We start from the raw sequence: 23,493 nt of genomic DNA on the forward strand, positions 1-23,493 counted from the left end.
CTAATTCCTATTCTCCTGAAACTGTTCCAAAAAATAGAAATGGAAGGAAAACTTCCAAACTCATTTTATGAGGCTAGCATCACCTTGATCCCAAAATCAGACAAGGATCCCATCAAAAAAGAGAACTACAGGCCAATATCCTTGATGAACACAGATGCAAAAATTCTCGCCAAAATACTAGCCAATAGGATTCAACAGTACATTAAAAGGATTATTCACCACGACCAAGTGGGATTTATTCCAGGGCTGCAAGGTTGGTTCAACATCCGCAAATCAATCAATGTGATACAACACATTAATAAAAGAAAGAACAAGAACCATATGATACTCTCAATAGATGCTGAAAAAGCATTTGACAAAGTACAGCATCCCTTCCTGATCAAAACTCTTCAAAGTGTAGGGAAAGAGGGCACATACCTCAATATTATCAAAGCCATCTATGAAAAACCCACCGCAAATATCATTCTCAATGGAGAAAAACTGAAAGCTTTTCCGCTAAGGTCGGGAACACAGCAGGGATGTCCGTTATCACCACTGCTATTCAACATAGTACTAGAAGTCCTAGCCTCAGCAATCAGACAACAAGAGGAAATTAAAGGCATCCAAATTGGCAAAGAAGAAGTCAAACTATCACTCTTCGCAGATGATATGATACTATATGTGGAAAACCCAAAAGACTCCACTCCAAAACTGCTAGAACTTGTACAGGAATTCAGTAAAGTGTCAGGATATAAAATCAATGCACAGAAATCAGTTGCATTTCTCTACACCAACAACAAGACAGAAGAAAGAGAAATTAAAGAGTCAATCCCATTTACAATTGCACCCAAAACTATAAGATACCTAGGAATAAATCTAACCAAAGAGACTAAGAATCTATACACAGAAAACTATAAAGTACTCATGAAAGAAATTGAGGAAGACACAAAGAAATGGAAAAATGTTCCATGCTCCTGGATTGGAAGAATAAATATTGTGAAAATGTCTATGCTACCTAAAGCAATCTACACATTTAATGCAATTCCTATCAAAGTACCATCCATTTTTTTCAAAGAAATGGAACAAATAATCCTAAAATTTATATGGAACCAGAAAAGACCTCGAATAGCCAAAGCAATATTGAAAAAGAAAGCCAAAGTTGGTGGCATCACAATTCCGGACTTCAAGCTCTATTACAAAGCTGTCATCATCAAGACAGCATGGTACTGGCACAAAAACAGACACATAGATCAATGGAACAGAATAGAGAGCCCAGAAATAGACCCTCAACTCTATGGTCAACTAATCTTCGACAAAGCAGGAAAGAATATCCAATGGAAAAAAGACAGCCTCTTCAACAAATGGTGTTGGGAAAATTGGACAGCCACATGCAGAAAAATGAAATTGGATCATTTCCTTACACCACACACGAAAATAGACTCAAAATGGATGAAGGATCTCAATGTGAGAAAGGAATCCATCAAAATCCTTGAGGAGAACACAGGCAGCAACCTCTTCGACCTCAGCCGCAGCAACATCTTCCTAGGAACATCGCCAAAGGCAAGGGAAGCAAGGGCAAAAATGAACTATTGGGATTTCATCAAGATCAAAAGCTTTTGCACAGCAAAGGAAACAGTTAACAAAACCAAAAGACAACTGACAGAATGGGAGAAGATATTTGCAAATGACATATCGGATAAAGGGCTAGTGTCCAAAATCTATAAAGAACTTAGCAAACTCAACACCCAAAGAACAAATAATCCAATCAAGAAATGGGCAGAGGACATGAACAGACATTTCTGCAAAGAAGACATCCAGATGGCCAACAGACACATGAAAAAGTGCTCCATATCACTCGGCATCAGGGAAATACAAATCAAAACCACAATGAGATACCACCTCACACCAGTCAGAATGGCTAAAATTAACAAGTCAGGAAATGACAGATGCTGGCGAGGATGCGGAGAAAGGGGAACCCTCCTACACTGTTGGTGGGAATGCAAGCTGGTGCAACCACTCTGGAAAACAGCATGGAGGTTCCTCAAAATGTTGAAAATAGAACTACCCTATGACCCAGCAGTTGCACTGCTGGGTATTTACCCTAAAGATACAAACGTAGTGATCCGAAGGGGCACGTGCACCCGAATGTTTATAGCAGCAATGTCTACAATAGCCAAACTATGGATAGAACCTAGATGTCCATCAACAGATGAATGGATAAAGATGATGTGGTATATATACACAATGGAATACTATGCAGCCATCAAAAGAAATGAAATCTTGCCATTTGCGACAACGTGGATAGAACTAGAGGGTATCATGCTGAGCGAAATAAGTCAATCGGAGAAAGACAACTATCACATGATCTCCCTGATATGAGGGAGAGGAGATGCAACATGGGGGGTTAAGGGGGTAGGAGAAGAGTAAATGAAACAAGATGGGATTGGGAGGGAGACAAACCATAAGTGACTCTTAATCTCACAAAACAAACTGAGGGTTAATGGGGGGAGGGGGGTTGGGGGGGGTGGGATTATGGACATTGGGGAGGGTATGTGCTATGATGAGTGCTGTGAAGTGTGTAAACCTGGCGATTCACAGACCTGTACCCCTGGGGATAAAAATATATGTTTATAAAAAATAAGATTAAAAAAAAAAAAAAGAATATGGAATATCTAAACTTAGACTTGATTCTGGCTCCACTGGTTTCTGGCTCTGTGACAGGGAAAAGTTTTTCCATCTTTCTTGACTTGTGTCTATACCTATCAAAACTTTGGAAAATAAGGGTTAACTAAAATAATGATGAAATTGTTCTCAAAATTGGCGTAGAACTCCTGTGGTACTCAGCAATATACTAAACAGTAAATGAACAAATATGACGTACTTTCTTGGTAGGGTACTTACAGCAGAGAGTAAATAATTTAAAGTATTTGTTGGGGGCGCCTGGGTGGCTCAGTGGGTTAAAGACTCTGCCTTTGGCTCGGGTCATTGTCCCAGGATCCTGGGATCGAGCCCCGCATCCGGCTCTCTGCTCAGCAGGGAGCCTGCTTCCTCCTCTCTCTCTCTGCCTGCCTCTCTGCCTACTTGTGATCTCTATCTGTCAAATAAATAAATAAAATCTAAAAAAATAAAATATAAAAAGAAATAAATTATTTGTTGTACAGAAAACAATTATGACTATATAATGGTGACTTAAGAGGAAATTCATACGCATTTTGAAGATAAGGCACAGGCTTCAAATAAATGTCAACTTTGGAGTTCCTGCTCTGTGCTATCTGCCTCCCACCCCCAGCCCATCCAGGGATGAGTTTGTTCTCCCCTGATGTCACTTGGGTAGGAAAGTTTCCAAAATACTGTGCATTGCCAGTAATGGATGCCCAACAAATAGCAACCATTACTGTTAATAATAGATAGCTGTTATTATTAACCCATCCACAGGAGAAACAAACTTACTCTGTAGTGTTTGGGGCATAAGAAGGTGTCCTCTCTACTCAGGTGTCCCTTTTTTTCCAAGCTCTAGACTTCTTCAGTTGCTCCCCAGAAAATCTTGTGATTCCCTGGGAAGTGCAACTCCAAGAAGCAGGCCAATCCTGCCCCCAAATGCCAGGGAGTTCTCTTCAAAACAGGCAAAAAAGAATGTTTCAGCACCAGCAAAGCTGCTAATGTCATCAACCTCCAAGCCTTCCAGGCCTCAGTCTGCACAAGCAGTTAACCCCCAGGATAAGAACCGTTAGTGAAATCATGGACCCAGCTCTGCTCCTGACTTTACCTCATTTAAAAAGCTCTTACAGATCAATTATCTCCTTAAAGTCACAAACAAGTGACAGATAAGGTAGGTGTTATTATTCCTACTTTATTGAGGAGGAAATTGAGGTCCTTCAAAGTAAAGTGACTTGTTCAAGTTATCAGTTCAAGGTAGAGCCAGGAGTTAACTCAGGCCTTCTAACTCCTACCGGGGACTCTCCCCACTATATTAAACAACAGAACTCATTCCAATGAGAATCTATATAGCATAGCCAAAAGCTCTTCATGTCCTTTATCAATATCCCACCAATTTTCAACTTTACTCATGGCCACAAAATTGTATTTCCATTGACTGAGAACAATAAATAACTAATAGAAAATTAAATTAAATTGCAGGAGCTTAATGGGCAGGACAAGGGCACTGGTGGTGGCTATGGCAATAGCTGACCTTTCACAGAAGGATATTTGTGAAAAAGTTTTCATGGTTTCATACTGATCTTGCCCAAGAACGTCAAGAGCTCTGGGGTAAGAAGCCCTAGGCTGACAAAAGGTACAGCCACCAGGAGACAGTTCTCAGCTCACCTCATTTTCCCTGTTTCTGAACTCTTCATTAAGCCCAGGGACTCCAAGAAGGGGCAAAGAAAATTTTGTTCAAGAAGAGGCAAAAGAAATAGATTAAGGGAATGAGTTTGCCAGTTGTTTTATAATGAAACAGAGCTCACAAAAATTTATAAATCAATGCCCAGAATGTTAGAGCTGGAAGGGGAACTGCTAAACATTAATCTTTTCTAAGCCACTCTTCTAAGCCCCTCAACCTGGATGGGAAGGGAAGACAAGAGAGATGGGCAGGTCTTGTCTAGTATCTTGAGTCCTTAGCAGCAGACCTAGAACTTACTTCCTCCTTGTGCTTCAAGACCTAGTTCCATGCTTGATTTCTCAGAAGGCTTTCCCGACACCAACCTCTGCCGGAGTCGTGGCCTCTCCCACTTACCCAATAAGTTTTCATAGCAATCTGTACATCTATTTATTATGTTAGACTCTTAGAACATAGTTGCACATCCCTTTGCCATAGCATTTGTCTCAATGTACTGTAACTGTCTCCTTACATGTCTGTGTCCTTCCTCTTCTTAATCTGTGCTGGTTAAGGTGGGGAGTCCGTAGAGAAGCAATACACACAAAGGACACACCGTCACTTTATATGTGTCTTCACAAAACTGATAATCTTACAATTTGAAGAACAGAATGTCTAAGAAAATTGGAAGGTCAGAGTTCATCTTGAGCAGTTCATTTAGCTCCGTGCTACAGCAGCAGATCATTTTTGGCCAGATAAAAATCTTATCTGGAAGTCTAGTATATAAAATAGGCATGAGCAGATCTCTACCGGAGGGCAAGGGGGCACCCAGTTGGCTTACTTTTCCCTTTAACAGCTCCTAAAGCAACCTGCAGAGCAACCTCATTTTTTGAATGCGAAAACTGAGCCAAAATAAAACAATTTTATTCTAGGTCTTCCCCTCATTCAGCACGGCATAAAGGTCAGAGCTGGGTTTTTAAAATCTGGCAAAACTAATGAAATCCTTTATGACCTTGGAAAAGTAATTTAACCTCCCTTGTGTCAGTTTTTTCATCTAGGGTGGGCAAGAAGGGACTTGTCCTCCAAATACAGGGTTTACATACATCTTTGTTGATGACTGCTTTTGATGGCGGAGGGGTAGGCACAGAGGCTGGCAGCCATGGTCCAATCTCCACTGGCTGAAGTTTATTCCAGAAGATTTAAAGAAATGAATAAATAAAATGTGGCAGATATACTGTATGGAATATTATTATTCAGCCACAAAAAGGAATGAAGTTTTGATACACACTACAACATGGGTGAACCCTAAAAACATTATGCTAAGTGTAATAAGCCAAATAAAAGGACAAATATTATATGATTCCACTTATGTGAAATATTTCAAATAGGCAAATTCACTTAGACTGAGATTAGAGGTTCTAGAGGGAGGGGGAATGGGGAATTATTATTTCATGGCCACAGAATTTCTGTTTGGGATGATGAAAAAGTTCTGGAAATACTGGGGATGGTTACACAACACTGTAAAGGTACTTAATGTCAATAAATTATACACTTAAAAATGGTTGAAATGGTAGATTTTAGGTATATTTTGCTGCAATAAAGTAAAAAAAAATTAAGTCTACTTATATTTCACACTTAAGGTGACGCTTATAAACTTACATGACCTTGGGCAAGTTACTTAATATAGTTGAACCTGGGGTTCCTGGGTGGCTCAATTGGTTAAGCATTTCCCTTTGGCTTGGGTCATGATCCCAGGACTAAGCTCCACACAGGGCTCCCTTCTCAGCGGGGAGTCTGTTTCTCCCTTTCCTTCTGCCTCTACCCCTATTCGTGCTCTCTCTCAAATAAATAAACAAAATCTTTAATATATATATATATGGTTCAAATATATATATATATATATATTTATATATATATATAAAGATATGGTTCAAATATAAATACATATATTTATATTTGAACCTTATTCCCTCACATGCATAATGATAATAGTTCTTCCTTATATGATTATTAAGAGAACTAGAGACAATGTCTGTAAAGTGTCTGGCAATCCAGACTGATAGTCATTACTGGTAGCTATTACTGTAATAAGTATCAACAGCAACAGTAACATTATAATTAATATAAACATAATGAAAATATAATGATTAACAACTTAATCAAATGAATATTTAGTAAGTAACTAACCACCTGCTCTGTTCTAGACACAGGAGGTACATGACTGCTGCCCTCAAGGAGCCCACAGTCTAGAAAGAAATCAAATAAATTAACAACTCCTACAGACAACAGGAAGCGAAGAAGGAGGAGGGGAATAATAAAGCAATACCACCACCAACATTGCTTTCTTTGGGAGAAAAGGTTGATCTTTTCTTTTTCTTTTTTATTTTATTTTTATTTATTTATTTTTATTTGACAGACAGAGATCACAAGCAGGCAGAGAGGCAGGCAGAGAGAGAGGAGGAAGCAGGCTCCCTGCTGAGCAGAGAGCCCGATGCAGGGCTCGATCCCAGGACCCTGGGATCATGACCTGAGCTGAAGGCAGAGGCTTTAACCCACTGAACCACTCAGGCGCCCCAAGGTTGATCTTTTCTACAGAAGCAGGAAATAATTTTGTGATCCACCAAAGTGAATCAGTCATAAACAAACAGCAAATTAGTTTAATGAGCATGATTCTTGCCCAAACAAGATTTAATCCATATGCTTTTTCTGTTGACCTCACACACAATATATCAAAGGCAGACACACTGCTTATGAGTTCTCTCCAAAACCCAGAGAGACTTTGCTTGACATCTTGGTGGAGTAGGAAGAGCAGTGCATTTGGATTTGGAGTCAAGTAAACGTAAGCTCTAGTTGTGGCCTTGCAATTTACTAACAGTGTGAACTTGTACATATTTATTAACGCTTCTGAGTCCTTGTCTGTAAAATGGATGTTTTAATAAAAATTTCTACGCACCTGGGTGGCTCAGTGGGTTAAAGCCTCTGCCTTTGGCTCAGGTCATGATCCCAGCATCCTGGGATCGAGCCCCACATCGGGCTCTCTGCTCTGCGGGGAGCCTGCTTCCCCTTCTCTCTCTGCCTGCCTCTTTGCCTACTTGTGATCTCTGTCAAATAAATAATAAAATCTTTAAAAAAAAAAATTTCTACCACACAGCACCGTTGTAAGGACTCAATGAAATTACAAATGGTAAAGAATTTCCTAAGTTGTGGGACACCTGTGTGGCTCAGGGAGTTAAGCATCTGCCTTCAACTCAGGTCATAACTCCCAGGGTGCTGGGATTGAGGCCCGGAAGCCTGCTTCTCCCTCTCCCTCTACCTGCTGCTCCCCCTGCTTGTGCTCTCTCTGTGTCAAATAAATAAATAAAATCTTAAAAAAAAAATAATTTTCTAAGTTGTAAAGTATTCTACCTCTTATTCGTCATTATCAGGGGTCTTGTGGGCCCCTTTTCTCAAGCTTCAGAGAAAATCTGTCATTAGAGAGTCAGTTTTCGTTTGTTTTAAAGATTTATTTATTGGGAGTGGGGTAGGAAGAGGGTGGTGGGGTTATGGACATTGGGGAAGGTATGTGCTATGGTGAGTACTGTGAAGTATGTAAACCTGGAGATTCACAGACCTGTATCCCTGGGGCTAATAATACATTATATGTTAATAAAAAAATAAAAATTATTTTTTAAAAAGATTTATTTATTTATTTGAGAGAGAGAGAGAGTGAGCATGTGTGAGCAGGGAGAGGGGCAGATAGGGAGGGAGGGAGAGAACCTGCAAGCAGATACCCCTGAACATGGAGGCCAATGTCCAGCTTAATTCCAGGACCCAGAGATCATGAACTGAGCTGAAAAGAAAAGTCAGTAGCTTAACCAAATGAGCCAGCCAGGCAACACACTTCTTATTTTTATTTTTTATAAAACCTTTTACATTTCTCAGATTTGACGTTTCTCTTCCATCCTTCCTACCCTTATCAGGCCATTATTACTCTTTCTTGAATTATTTATATTTTCCCCTAACTGGTCTTCCTGCCTTGTCACATACTTTCTCCCCAGTGCATTCTTTACATAGCACCCAAAATAATTTTTCTAACTTGAAAATTAGACCACCTCATTCCAGTACTTAAAACCCCTTGATGATACTTCATTGCGTTTGGTTGAAATCCAAACTCCTTAGCTGGCAAGAGAAGGTTTTTATGACCTGACCATTCAGATACCTCCAGCCATTTCCCACTCATCTTATGTATCTATATTTTTATTCCAGATGGTGGCTGGCAATATGTTTTTATTTAGAACTATAGTTTCACTAGAGATCATCAGGTCCAATCCTCTTCTCAGGCGAGGAACCTGAGGTCTCATAACTACCTAAGGAAAACACTTATTACAGTTCACCATAAATTCAATACCTGATTTAATTCCGTGTTTCTAGTACTCAGTCCCTGACGTGCCATGAATACTAAGCATTTTTTAGAGAGATAGATGGACTGACAGATACTAAAGTTGGAATAGAACCCAAAACTTTGGAAGCTAAACTAGTTCTCTTTATTCACCTTATACTGCTTTTTTACTTTCCAAGACACTCATGTGTAAAACATCTGGTATAAAGTTATGCTCTTATTAGGCCTAAAGCATTGTTTTGTTGTTAGCCATCATTATAGGCATACCTCATTTTATTGCACTTTACAAATAGTGCATTTTTTAAAATAAACTGAAGGTTTGTGACAAGTCTCAGTATGATTTTGCCAACAGCACTTGCTTGCTTCATGTTTCTGTGTCACATTTTGGTTATTCTCACAATACTTCAAACTTTTTCATTATTATATTTGTTATGGTGATCTGTGATTGCTGATTAGTCCTTGCTGAATGCTCAGATGATGGTTTATATTTTTTTAGAAATAAAATTTTTTAATTAAGGTATACACATTTTTTTCTAAAGATTTTATCTTATTTATTTATTTGACAGAGAGATCACAAGTAGGCAGAGAGGCAGGCAGAGAGAGAAGGGGAAGCAGGATCCCTGCCAGAGAGGCTGACGCGGGGCTAGATCCCAGGACCCTGGGACCATGACCCAAGCCGAAGGCAGAGACTTAACCCTCTGAGCCACCTAGGTGCCCCTACACATTTTCTGTTTTAGACATAATGCTACTGCACACCTAATAGACTACAGTATAGTGTAAACATAACTTTTTCTTTTTTTAAAGATTTATTTGAGAGAGAGAGAAAGAGAGAGTGGGGAGCAAGCAGGCGGAGGGGCAGATAGAAACTTGAGCAGACTCCCCATTGAGTGGGCTCCATCTCACACCCTGAGGTCATGGCCTGAGCTGAAATCAAGAGTTGGATGCTTAACTGACTGAGCCCCCCAGGCACCTCCAAACATAACTTTTATATGCACTGGGAAACAGAAAAATTCGTTTGACTCACTTCATTGCAATATTCACTTTATTGCGGTGATCTGGAATGGAGCCTGCAATATCTCCGAGGTATGCATATATTTCACCAGTACCTGGGACAGGGATTGGTACAGAACAGACTCTCAGTAAATTTTGAAAAAGGAAGGGAAGGAAGGAAAAAGTGAGTAGCCGTCTGCCATGGCAAGGAGAGTCTGGGACAGGTGGCCAGTGTGGAAGAAATTGTTCTTGCTTTGTAGGTGAATGAACTGAGACTTAGGACATTTAATCTGGGCAATCTGTTGTGACTGGTCAACCCCTCTGGATGGATCAGATTGAACAGGGAGACTTTTCAACTTATGAAATTATGTAGAGATAGCACAGATCCCCAGAGAAACTTGGTTTATAGGAAATTTTCTTTTTTGGGGGGAACAATTATAATTGAAGTCTGGCAATTCCTTTGAGCTTCTTAGTAAGGAAGAGCTGTCCTCAAACCTCCTACATTATCTATGTAGCCAGGCTTGGAGTCTCTCTCTCCCTCTCTCTCAAATAAATAAGTCTTTAAAAAAATAAATTTTAAAAAATAAAAAATAAAAAACAAGTTGGCAAGGATGTAGAACACTTGTGCCCTGCTAGTAGGAGTATAAAATGGTGCAGTTGCTGTGGAAAACAATATTGAGGGTCCTCAGAAAATTAAAAACAGAACTGCCATATGATCTAGCAATTCTACCTCTAGACATATACTCAAAAGAACTGAAAGCAAGGTTTCAAAGAGATATTTGCACACCCAAGTTCATAGCCAGTATATTCATAATAGTTCAAAAGTGAAAGCAACCCAGTGTTCATTGAGAGATGAATTAAGAAACGTGGCCTAAACATACAAGGGAATATTATTCAGTCTAAAAAAGGAAGGAAATGCTGACACATATTACACATAGAACAACCTTGAGGATATTATGGTGAGTGAAATAAAAGGACAAATACTGTATGATTCCATCTGCAGGAGGTATACAGAGTAGTCAAATTCAGAGACATACAGTATACAGAATGGTGGTTGCCAGAGGCTGGGGAAAGGGGGAGAATAAGGAACTGTTATTTCATGGGTGTACAGATTCAGTTTTGTAAGATGAAAAGATTTCTATGTATGGATGGTGATGATGCTTGCACAACAATTTGAATGTACATAATGTGACTGAACTGTACCCTTAAAAATGATTAAGATGGCAAATAATTTTATGTTATATGTATTTTACCACAATTTTTAAAAAGTGGGACTGGGGTGCCTGGGAGGTTCAGTAGGTTCAGCAGCCAACTCTTGACTTCAGCTCAGGTCATGATCTCAGAATCCTGGGACTGAGCACAGAAGTGCTCAGTGGAGAGTCAGCTTGAGATTCTCTCTCTCCCTCTGCTCCCCCCGGCCTCCAGTCACATATTCTCTCTCTCTCTCCAGAATAAACAAAAAATTAAAAAAAAAAAAAAAAAAGGATAGGACTTAGTATCTAACTTTAGAAGGCAAAAGAAAAAGGGATATCAAGAATGATGCTTATGTTTCTGATTTGAGGGAATAGGTGAAGGATGGTACCAATTACAAATTGATAAAAGTAAAGGGGAGTTACAGGGAAAGATAATAGGCTCAGTTTTAGACATGATATATCTGAGCAAAGTATGAGACATTTATGGACATGTTCAGAAGACAGCTGGATAAACTGGTCTGAGGCTCAGAAGAGAGGTTTGCTGCAGAGCTAGAGTTTATGAATCATCAGCCTACAGATAGTAGCTGGAACTAAGGTGAAAGAGAAACTGGGCTCTTCGGCAACACCAACGTTTCCTAGTGAGTGGGGATAGAAAAACTGGAAAGCAGACAGATTCAGGAACAGCCAGAGAAGAAGAAAGAAAAAAAAAATGGAAAAATAAACAAACAGAAAAACTATATTGTAATCAATGGAAAGCAAAGAAAGAGAAAACTTCCAGAAGGGATGAATCTGGAGCATCAAATGATATAGGAGTGCCAAATTAAGATGAAGGCTGACAAGGGTCCACTGGATTCAAAACAAGGAGATTACTAGTAACCATATTGAGAACAGTTAATAAGAATTCTTCTTAGAGACATTTTTTAGTCATGGACGAAAAACTTGACCTGAGAAATCTTTTCTGAGTAGAGATCAGTTTGAGTATCAGAAGGGGGTTTTGTGGAGCAGTTGCAGGAATCGAAATCTATTTCCCTGGCTCATCTAAGATCCTAATCTCTATGGTGTCCAAGGTATAGCCAAGTAGGCTAGAGCAATAAAAGCTCTTGCTTTGTAATGCAGAAAATCCGGAGTTTCAGCTTTGCTATACCGCGTGACCTTGGGAAAGCTGACCCCTAGTCGTTTCATCTGGAAAACAGAGACTATCTCTCTAGACTTGTTATAAGAAATAAGGGTGCCTGGGTGGCTCAGTGGGTTAAGCCTCTGCCTTCAGCTCAGGTCATGATCTCAGGGTCCTGGGATCGAGTCCCACATTGAGCTCTCTGCTCGGCAGGGGGCCTGCTTCTCCATCTCTCTCTGCCTGCCTCTCTGCCTACTTGTGATCTCTGTCAAATAAATAAATAAAATCTTTTTAAAATTTAAAAAAATATATGAGGGAAAAACCCCCACAAAAGTTCTTTGCAAAGAACAAACTTGTCAGTCTTAAAACCTCTATCAGGTGATCTTCACAAAGGAAGGTGAAGGGTGCAGGGCTTGGGTCACTGCAAAGACAGATATTCTTTTTTAATCTCACTAGTATACCAGATTATTCGTTGTATCTGCAGGCTGTCAGCTTAATTATCAAGGTCCCTTGGCTGAAAAATTGTGTCAAATACAAATATGTTTCTTAAATTGTTTCTAAGCAAAAAATAAAAAAACAAAAAACAAAAAACAAAAAAAAAAAACTCTAGAAAAAACCTGAAAATGACACTGAAGTCTTTGAACATATCAATTTCCTAATTTTCCAACCTTGAGCATCATGTGTTTTGTTAGGGTATTTGAAGTATTTAAACAGACATTTGCTGCTAGATAAAAGCAGGGAATTCATTTAGGGCCCAGCACAAGAGTGGGGGAGAGCACATGACCTAGAATGGGCCAGCAGAGGATTGAGTAGTAGCCAGGAGAGGATATAGACAAGGAAGATTTTCAAGGATGAAACCTTGGTTGTTACTCTGTGGTAGAGAGACAATAAATACACAGACCCGAAATAGGGAGACCCAGCCCCAGTATTTCCTGCAAAAACACTTCTCCATCTAAAATGATGGGATACTTTAAGAGGTCTATCTGTTCAGAATTCTTTCTAGTTTGGTTTTGGAAACTTCACTACAAGTCAATGGCTGGCCCTGTTACATTTATGACTCTCAGCTGTCTTGTGAAGAATAAAGTTCTAATACTTTTCTCTTTTTCTTTTTCAGATGATTACTAAGGTCTGAAAAGTTTAATAATTTATCTGCCATCACATAATTTTTAAGTGGCAGAATCTAAATAACAAACTCTGTTAATAACTAACTCAGCTGTGAACTGAGCACCAACTATGAGCCCAGCATGGTATCTGAGACATCATAAACATTTTCATGGACCTGTGAACCAATCATCTGTATACATCACTACCCCATTTTAGAGTTGAGGAAACAAAGATTGAGTAAAATTAAGTAACTTGCCCAAAGTCCTACAGCTAATTAGAGGCAGAGCCTACATTCCAACCCAGATCTGACAGACTCCAAAACCTGTCTTCTTTTCAGCACCTATTTGAGATCTCTTACCATCAGAACATTTCAAGAAAAGAAAAAAAAAAAAAAAAGAAAAGAAAAAGTGTGAAGAATAATTTAGGTCTTGTCTACAATGCAAACTTCTGACAGAGAAAGGTTCTGAGGCCTTTCAGAAAAAGAAATGCCCCATTCTGTAGAGCTCCCTGACATAGTAAAACTACGTAAAGGGTATTTATTAACCAGCTAAGGTGGCCATAATAAAATACCACAAACTGAGTGGCTTAAACAACAGACATTTATTTTTCACTGTCTGGAGGATGGAAGTATGAGATCAGAACGCCAGCCCAATTGGGTTCTAGTGAGGGTTCTTTTCCTGCCTTGCTAATGGCAACCCTCTTGCTGTGTCCTAACATGGCAGGGAGTGAGCTCTGGTGTCTCTTCCTCTTTTTATAAGGGCAGTAACCCCTTCATGAGGGCCCCATTCTCATGACCTCACCCAAACCTAATTATCTCAGAAAGGTTCCCTCTTCAAATACCATCACATGGGGAATTAGAGCCTCAACATATAAATCTGGGGGGACACAAACAGAGTTGATTACACTATCTATGCTTTAAGTGTTTTCAAGTATGTGAACATATTCTCTAAATTCTCCTTTCCAAGATGCATAAGGAGCTAATTATAACCACTTCATAGGACTGTTGCAAGTATAAAAATATTATCTGTAAAACACTGAGCTCAGTTTTTGGCACACAGTAAGCACTCAGTAAAGGAACTTTAAAAAGGAGGAGAGACAATACTGTCAACTGGCTTTAAGATAGCTTTTTGCTGGAATACATACTATTGCTGTGATGCTGTGACTTATAATAGGAAATATACATTTGCTCTTTGTCTTCATTCCTGGAACAGAGTTCCTAAAACCGTTGGAATTTTCTAAGTGGTAAGAGCCATAACGATACCTTGATATTCATAACAAACTCCTTTCAAGCACACCTGACTTTATGTTAATGAGATGACTTCTGGAAAGCAATGGGGGCTGGTTGCCAGGGAACCAACAATGTGATTGGAAAGTTGGAACTTTCAGTCCTATCCAATCCCTGACCTATGGGGAGAGGCAATTGACCTATCAATTGCCAATGGTGAGTGGTTTGATCAATCGTGCCTACGTAATGAAGTCTCCAAAAAGGACAAGGTTTGGAGAGCTTACAGGTTGGTAAACACATGGAGGGGTTAGGAGAATGGCACCCTTCAAAGCAGGCACGGAAGCTTCATGCCCGTTTTTACATTCCTTGCCCTATGCTTGTCTTCCATCTACCCAATCCTGAATAACATCCTTTTATAATAAGCCAGTAATCTAGTGAGTAAACTGGTTTCCTGTGTCCTATGAGCCGTTCTAGAAGATTATTTGAACCCAAGGCAGTGGTTGTGGGAACCTCTGACTTACAGGCTATCAGTCAAAAGCACAGGCAACACCATGGACTTGCAATTAGCATCAGAAGTGAGGACAGTTGTGGGAATGAGCCTTCAACCTGCGGAATCACATGCTATTGCCAGGGAGATATCTCAGAATTGAGTTGAATTATAGGACACCCAGCTGGTATCGGAGAACTGTGTGGTATGAGGAAAAGCCCCATACATTAGAACTGGTGTTGGAATCATTAACTGTGAAATTATATTTTATTTCCCTCTCAGATTTCACAGAGAATTTCAAATCAGGAGTTTTCCCAACATCTGTTCCCTGTGGCACTACCCCATTACCTCTGAAGCAGATGATACCACAATGCACTTGAACTTCCATTTTTCCTTCTACTACACTACACTAGCCGACCCCAAACTGCTGGCCAGGAGCAGCCTTCTAGCCCCTCAAAGATGAGGATCCCTAGTCCTAAAACCTCCGAGACTGTAAAACAACCCTCTCAACTAGCTTATCACTGGAAAGAGTGAAAAGAGTACATATTTTAAGACAGATCAGTTTACTATAAGGAAGCATGTACACTTTGAAATCATAAAGACCTCTTTCCCTCATCTTTTGGGAGCAATATACACTGGGCAAGTCTTAAAACCTGAATTAAACTACCAATTTCTTTAACGGTAGAAAACGAGTACTATGAGGTTTATGTTAAGATTGTAATTCATACATAAAAAGTACTTAGCATGTGTTTGCCAAATAATACTCTTTAACATAACCATTGCTATTACTAACAATAACAAAAATTTGCTTTAATGCATGATATTTGGCATCTGTTTACAAATTATCTTACTTGGGTCTTCTATTTCCAGCACTATGGAGGAGAAGATAACCTGAAAATTTGCCTACACCTAACACCTGGAAAAGCTGGATAAAATATAAAACATTTCATGTTACATAACAAACATAGGCAGAGTTGAGATTTTTTAAAGAAGATTCTATTTATTTTATTTGACAGAGAGAAAGAGCACAAACAGGGGGAGAAATAGGCAGAAAGAGGGAGAAGTAGGCAGAGGGGTAGGGAGAAGCAGGCTCTCCGCTGAGCAGAGAGCCCAATAAGGGGCTCAAACCCATGACACTGGGATCATAACCTGAGCCAAAGGCAGACGCTTAACTGACTGAGCCACCCAGGAGCCCCACAGAGTTGAGATTTTTATGAAAGAAAAAGAAATCCCAGGGGTGAAAAATTGAAGAGAAAATTAAAAATCAGGAACGCTCACAGCCAATGTTGAACTGCTGTGGGAAGGTTTTTGGTCTGGGCAATTAAAGGGCTTGATTTTTATAGCCACTGGGGGTGGGAGAGGAGGCTTTAGGCCCTGGAGAGGCCTAAATTCCCCTCCATAAAGCTTGGACCTTAGAGGAGTTACATTGTCGTTTAAAAAAAAAAAAAGACTCAAAAGTACAGAGAGACAACAGGAAGCTTAGATTAAAAAAAGAAAGTTTCCGTAAGAATTTGGAGCTTTGGCTTGTGTGAAGTCAATTTATTCTACTTGTGTGGGGTTAATTTTCCTATGTAGTCCTAGAATCTGTAGCAGAGAAATTAAAATATAGTTTCAGACTTAGTAGAAACAAGTCTTCCCTCTTTCCCTTGGGAAGAATACTAATTATCTCATTTAATTCTCACAACTATCCTACGGAATAAGTAATATTATCCCAGTTTATAACAGACATTTAAATTTAGGGAGGTTAAGCAGCTTGCCCAAAGTCACCTAGCTATTATTTAACAGAGCTGGGATTTGAATCTGGTTGTTATTCATTCAATCAAAATACACTTACCAAGTTCTACCATGTGCCAAGTAGAAACAAGGTCCATTTCCTTTCCAATATATCACATTGCCTAATCTTTTTGAGCAAATCAATAGATAAATGCAACTGTTCTCTTCTTTCTCAATTTTAGCAATTAAGTGAAAATGAAGGCAGCCAAGATCACAGGAAACCCACAGGATTCCCCTGGGCTCTGTCTGCCAGAGTAGCTCAGTCCTCTCTGCCAAAGGGACTTAGGTTGCTGAGACACTAAAGAGGGAAGAAAAAGAGCAACTACTCAATGGGTCCTATTTATTGGAATTAATTTTAATAGAATAAACATACAACAATTTTAGTTTATAGTAAATATTTTCAAACAGAAATTTCAAAATATTTACTATTAAGGTTACATAGGATAATAAGGCTGTTGTGATAAACACAAACATATGAAATCGAAAGTTAGTGATAACAGCTATAATTCTACCAGGCTCAACCTCCAACATATTTCTGAATGTTATTTAGGTTGCCTCGCATTGAGAAAATCCTGATTTACAAATATAGGAAGCTGCAACTACTGGTGTTTTACTTAAATTAACACGCATTCTTAGAAGCTTAATACATTGTTCACCTTATGTGTATAAAAATAGTTCTAAGTATTTTCTTAATATTTATAAAAATAGTGCTAAATATTTTTTAAAAATCAAATCACATACTTGAGGAATTCTGAAGCACCACTTTAGTGTTCTTATATAACAAAGTATGGAACAATCAGAGAAAGAGTTCTTGGAGATCCCTCCAGTTTCAGTCTAGGAAGTTATACAGAATACACAGTAAAGTACAAAGTTATAAGAAGGAATCAGTACGTTCCATTCACTGCTAATGGCTCTCTTCTGGGCCAAAACTCTCTACCTCCCCACCTCCATTCCTGCCATCACAATCATTATTCATCTACTGTTTGAACATCATTTCCCACTTTTCTCCTTTTCTTTCTTTCTTAATAAAGATTTTATTATTATTATTTTTTTTTTAAAGATTTGAGAGAGAAAGCTAGCACATGCATGGGCAAGCCTGGGAGGAGGAGACGTGCATAAGGAGTTCTGAGAATCCAAGTAAACTTTATGCCTAGTGCAGAGGCCAGAGTGCAGATTCCATCTCACAATCCCAAGATCATAATCTGAGCCAAAACCAAGAGTCTGGAGCTCAACCTAGGCTGCCCAAGATTTTTTTTAAGTAATATCCACACCCAGGATGGAGCTCACAGAGATCAAGAGTCGCATGCCCTTCTGACTGAGCCAGCCACGCGCTCCCCCTAAATATTCCCCTTTTCTACTCTACTCCAGCAAACCTCAAGTACTGACAGTATCCTCACCACACCTTCCTACTTCCCCATGTGTTTATATATACTGTTGCCTTCACCTTGGAATACTGTATTTTTTTTAAGATTTTATTTATTTATTTGACAGGACAGTAAGAGAGGGAACACAAACAGGGTGAGTGGGAGAGGGAGAAGCAGGCCTCCCACTGAGCAGGTAGCCCAATGCAGGGCTCGATCCTAGGACCCTGGGATCATGATGCTTAAGGCAGATGCTTAAGGACTGAGCCACCCAGGCACCCCAATGAATACTGTATTTTTGAAGGTGCATGATATGCTAAGAACCATGCTAGACAATCTAAATTCATTTTCTCATTTACTTCTATTACCATATTTTACCCATATTTATTTATTTGTAAATAACATTTTAAAGCATTTACTTTGTGCCAGATATTACATGCTCAGTGCCTACACTATCTCATTTAATCCTGATAGCACCCCTAAATCAAAACAGTATGACTCTGACACAAAAGGACACACATAGATCGATGGAACAGAAGAGTCCTGAAATACACCCACATTTATGTATTTATATGGTTAGTTAAACTATGAGAAAGGAGGCAAGAATATACAATGGGGAAAAGATAGTCTCTTTAATAAATGGCACTGGGAAAACTGGACAGCTTTTTACAAAAGAATAAACCTGGACCACCTTCTTCCACCATACACAAAAATAAACTCAAATAGATTAAAGTCCTAAGTGTGAGATTGAAATCATAAAACTCTGAAAAGAAAACACAGAGAGTAATCTCTTTGACAAGAGCCATTGCAGGGTCTCCTAAGATACGTCTCCTAAGGCAAGGGAAACAAAAGCAAAAATAAACCATTGGGACTACATCAAAATAAAAAGTTTTTGCACAGTAAAGGAAACCATCAACAAAAGGAAAGGCAATCTACCGAATGGAAAAAGATATCTGCAAATGATACATCCAATAAGGGATTAATATCCAAAATATATAAAGAACTTAGACAACACCAAAAATCCAAATAATTCAACTAAAAATGGATAGGGGATCTGTCTAAAATATATACAGAACTTACACAACACCCCAAAAATCAAATAATCCAATTAAAAATAGGCAGAAGATCTGAATAGACATTTTTCCAAAGACATAAAAACAGCAAACACACACATGGAAAGATGCTCAACATCACTCATCAGGGAAATACAAATCAAAACCATAATGAGATATCACTTCCTGCTAAAGTAAGAAAAACAAGAAACAACAAGTGTGGGTAAGGATGTAGAGAAAAAGGATCCTTTGTGCACTGTTGATGAGAATGTAAATTGGTAGACACTGTGGAAAACAGTATGGAGGTTCCCCAAAAAATTAAAAACAAAATACCATATGATCCAGTAATTCCACTACTGTGTGTTTACCCAAAGAAAATGAAAACACTAATTTGACAAGATATACGCACCCCTATGTTTGCTGCAGTATTTTTTGCAATAACCAAATTATAGAAGCAACCCAAATGTCCACTGGCAGACGAATGGATAAAAAAGATGGGGTGTGTGTGAGTATATAAATAGAATATTTCTTGTCATTAAAAGGAGTAAGATTGGGGTGCCTGGGTGGCTCAGTCATTAAGCAGCTGCCTTCGGCTCAGGTCATGATCCCAGGGTCCTGGGACTGAGCCCTGCATTGGGCTCCCTGCTCGGCGGGAAGCCTGCTTCTCCCTCTCCCACTCCCCCTCTTTGTATTCCCTCTCTTGCTGTGTCTCTCTCTGTCACATAAGTAAATAAACTCTTTAAAAAAAAAGTGGGGTGCTTGGGTGGCTCAGTGGGTTAAGCCTTTGCCTTCGGCTCAGGTTATGATCTCAGGGTCCTAGGATCAAGCCCTACGTCGGGCTCTCTGCTCAGCAGGGAGCCTGCCTCCCCCTCTCTCTGCCTGCCTCTCTGTCTACTTGTGATCTCTCTCTCTGTGTGTCAAATAAATAAAAAAATAAAATCTAAAAAAAAAAAAAAAAAGGAATAAGATCTTATCATTTGCGACAACACGGATGGACCCAGAGAATATTACACTACGTGAAGTAAGTCAGACAGAGAAGGATAAATAGTGCATGTTTTCACTTTATATGGAATCTAAAAAAATAAGTGAATAAACAAAAAGCAGAAACAGACTTGTACATACAGAGAACCAACTGATGATTGCCAGAGGGGAGTTTGGTGGGGGATGCAAAATAGGACAGGAGGAGTGGGAGACACAGGCTTCCAGATATAAAATGAATAAAAGGGACAGCAGAGGCATAGTCAGTGATATTAGTGTTATATGGTAACAGATGGTGGGTACACTTGTGATGAGCCTAGCACAACATACAGACTTGTTGAATCAGTATGTTTTACACCTGAAACTAAAGTAATATTATATGTCAACTAGACTTCAATTTAAAAAAAACTTAGAATGAGAAAGAATGAAGGAAAGAAAGGAAGGGAGGGAGGAAGGAAGGATGGAAGGATAGAGGGATAAAAGGAGGAAGGAAGGGAGGAAGGGAGGGAAGATAATACTATCGGCCTCATTTTATAATGGGAGCACCAAGGCTCTGGAAGGTTAAAAAATTTTGCCCAAGACCAAGTAAGGGAGAGAATCCTTCTTGAAAGGATGCTGTCTAAGCTCAGAGCTGAGCTCTTAAAGAATAAGGTGAAGCTCAAGGGGAAAATGGCACTCCAGAGAGAGGGACAACATACACAAAGAAAAATAGGAAAAGAGCTTGGTATACAGTTTAGGAAAAGAATTAGTCTTCAGAATCAGCAGACCTGGGTTCAAATATCTATTTTTGGTTTTGTTTCATGGTCTCTTACTATGACTATGGCTTTCTCAACTGTGAAGTGGTGATAAGAAGCTGTACCATGAAGGACTGCTTTAAGATTAAAATTAAACATACGTGAAAGTAATCACAGGGCCAGGCCTATGGTAGGTACTCAATAATTAAATGTTACCTCCCTTCCTTTCCCCTAGTTGACAGTTCAATAATGCTTAGTTGTAAGAACTGGACCAGTAAGAACTGGACATATCTCTTCTATAAGTTGCCAAGCTTTATTAGAGCTTTTGGAGGCTCTGGTAAAATACAACAAAAGTCATTCAGCAAGTTACCTGTAATGTCCTTAACCACCATTTTTCCAAACGAGAATAATTCTCACACCACTCACCTGTGTAGGCCATGTTCTTCGGGTTGCCGTAAGGAGCCCCAGGCTGCACGGGGCTATACACTGGGTTCATTGCGGAAGACTGAGAAACCTTTAGAAAAACAAAGAAAACAGCACTGATTACTGACTGCTTATTTTCCCGGACACCAGCTTCCCCTCTATAATTTTCAGTTTATACTCACAGAGAACACATGGTACAGCAGAAAGAGGACTAAACAAAAAGCCGTTTGTTTGTACTTGGCCCTATGCTATACACTTTGCTCATTATACAGATGAACATACTGAGAAGCAGAGAGGAGCTACAACTTGCCTAATGCCAACACAGGCCTTTTGCCTTTCAGTTCAGAATCAGACCCACTATCCCACAGATGACTCTGCTACTAGTATACTGTGTGGCACTGGCCAAGTCACTTCGCCTCACTGAAGTCCAATGTACTGCTGTAAAACCAATTAGTTTAGACTCTGTGAAGTACTTTCTAATTCTAAGGATGCTAGTCCAGGAGCTAGGAAAAGATGCACTTCTACTGCTCACCGGGGGAGCCCAAGAGCCAAACAATGAGCACTATTAGGAACTATTAGGAAGAGAAGCAAGTGTCTTACCAATCCTTTGCACCTGCAGCGGACAAGATACCAGTTACCAGCAGATTTGGAAAAAATAGAAGTTTTTGCCATTGATCTTTTTAATGCAAACAAGAAAACACAGCCAAGATCTCTTTCAAAATTTATCCAATGGAAAGAAATAAACTTGGATATTTGTGTACAGTAAGTATCACCTGTACAAGTGCTCTGTTAATTACCTTAATGAAGCACATTCTCCATCCTGATTAATGGAAAAATCTGTCATTAAACTCTATTAGCCAGCCAATTTGTCCCATCTTGTTTAGGGAACCATCTCTGATATATAGGACAACACACTTAAAAAACTTGTCTCTACAAATACATTATTTACACTTCATAAAAATCAAACAATTCCCTCCTAACTAGGCTCAAATGATGGATGGGCAATTTTTTAGGTCATTAACTTCTCTTGTAGCACCTCAGGATAGGAAACAAGTCAAATGTCAAGATAGGCAGTGAACAGCTGGCTTGATGACAATTGCTCTGCAATTAATTAAGTCTCACCAGGGTTCTGGAAGGAAAGGTAGAGTAAAAATAGGTTCCCAAGGAGATGAAGGTAGGGCGGTCAAACAGGCAAAAAGGGAAATGTCGCCAGTCAATTTCAAAGGCTAGAACTTCCTGAAATGTACCCAATGGGCAGCCCAGGCAAATCACCCCAAGGCAACCAACTAAACTACCACCAGTTGACAAACTGAAACCAGAAAAAGTTGAGGATTAAAGTTACAGGAGATAATATATTTCAGCACATCTTAAGGAGAAAATACCCTGGCAGCCACAGTTATCCAAGAATACAGCCAAGTAATACACTCTCTCTAAATATAAGCACTCTCCGAAAGGTACTGGGAGAATTAAGAGAGATGTCAGAATGTCAAAAATACATTGCACACTGTTGGGTGGCATGCAGGGGTAAATGATGACCGTGGTAATGTGACAACAACAACAACAACAACACCGAAGACTACTTGTATGCTTTCCGTGGCTGGGATCTTTTTCTGCCCAGCTAGTTCTCTGCTAAATAAGCTGGGGTAAGCTAGGCTATTGAAATACTAAGCAGTACAACTAGCTCTATAAACATCTGGTCACTCTCCTACTGAGAAGGTACCTCGTGTTGCTGATTGGGCAAGGTATGAAATTGCTTTTCATAACCAAAGAAATGCATCAGCTTTGGAACCGGTCTCCTGCTGCTCCAAAATGCGGGCCAAAGCCTCAAAAGGAGATCATGCCTGGGCAGCACTCCACAACAGCATCGATTCCAAGCCCAACTCATGACCAACAGAAGTGAGATCTGCCAGGGTTCAAAACTTAGATTAACAATGACAGCCCCGTCTGGGAAGCTGCTCACAGGAAGAAAGGGTTCCCGGCTTTCAAGGGAAGGTCAACCTTTCAGAAGAGAATCCACACACTGTTAATAGTTTCAGGGACAGGCTAAAAATGAGTAAGAAGATCACAAACTCTACGATCAGGCAGATTTAGGTTCAAATCCTGGAACTGCCACGGATCAAATGTGGGACCACAGGCAAGTCCACTGACCTTTCTGAGCTTCAGTTTCCTCTAGCTTCAAAACAGAAAGAATATTACAGTAGAGTTGTTGTAAGATTTGTTTTTTTTTTAAACAGATTTGTTGAAGTATAATTTACATATAGTGAAACTTATCCCTTTCGGATATACAATTCTGTGAGCTCTGAAAAATGTATAGTCATATAAGAACTCCCCTAAGAGTAAGATATAAAGCATTTTCACCACCCCCAAAAATTCTCTCATTTTTGTAGTCA

General features: G+C 39.5%; 1 protein-coding gene across 2 annotated transcripts in view; it reads right to left on the reverse strand.

The window, feature by feature from the left end:
- The window catches only part of LOC111159396 (family with sequence similarity 168 member A), a 205,521-nt gene that overhangs the window by 48,613 nt on the left and 133,415 nt on the right, over positions 1-23,493 (reverse strand). For both annotated transcript variants that reach the window (XM_022521818.1, XM_022521817.1), the window contains exon 2: positions 21,107-21,194. In XM_022521818.1, coding sequence (XP_022377526.1) covers positions 21,107-21,176 — 70 coding nt within the window. In that variant the 5' untranslated portion in view covers positions 21,177-21,194. The remainder of the gene's footprint in view (positions 1-21,106; positions 21,195-23,493) is intronic.

This window comes from Enhydra lutris, unplaced genomic scaffold (assembly GCF_002288905.1).
Source record: "Enhydra lutris kenyoni isolate GAN:26980312 unplaced genomic scaffold, ASM228890v2 scaffoldscaffold68, whole genome shotgun sequence".
NCBI classification, from domain to species: domain Eukaryota; kingdom Metazoa; phylum Chordata; class Mammalia; order Carnivora; family Mustelidae; genus Enhydra; species Enhydra lutris.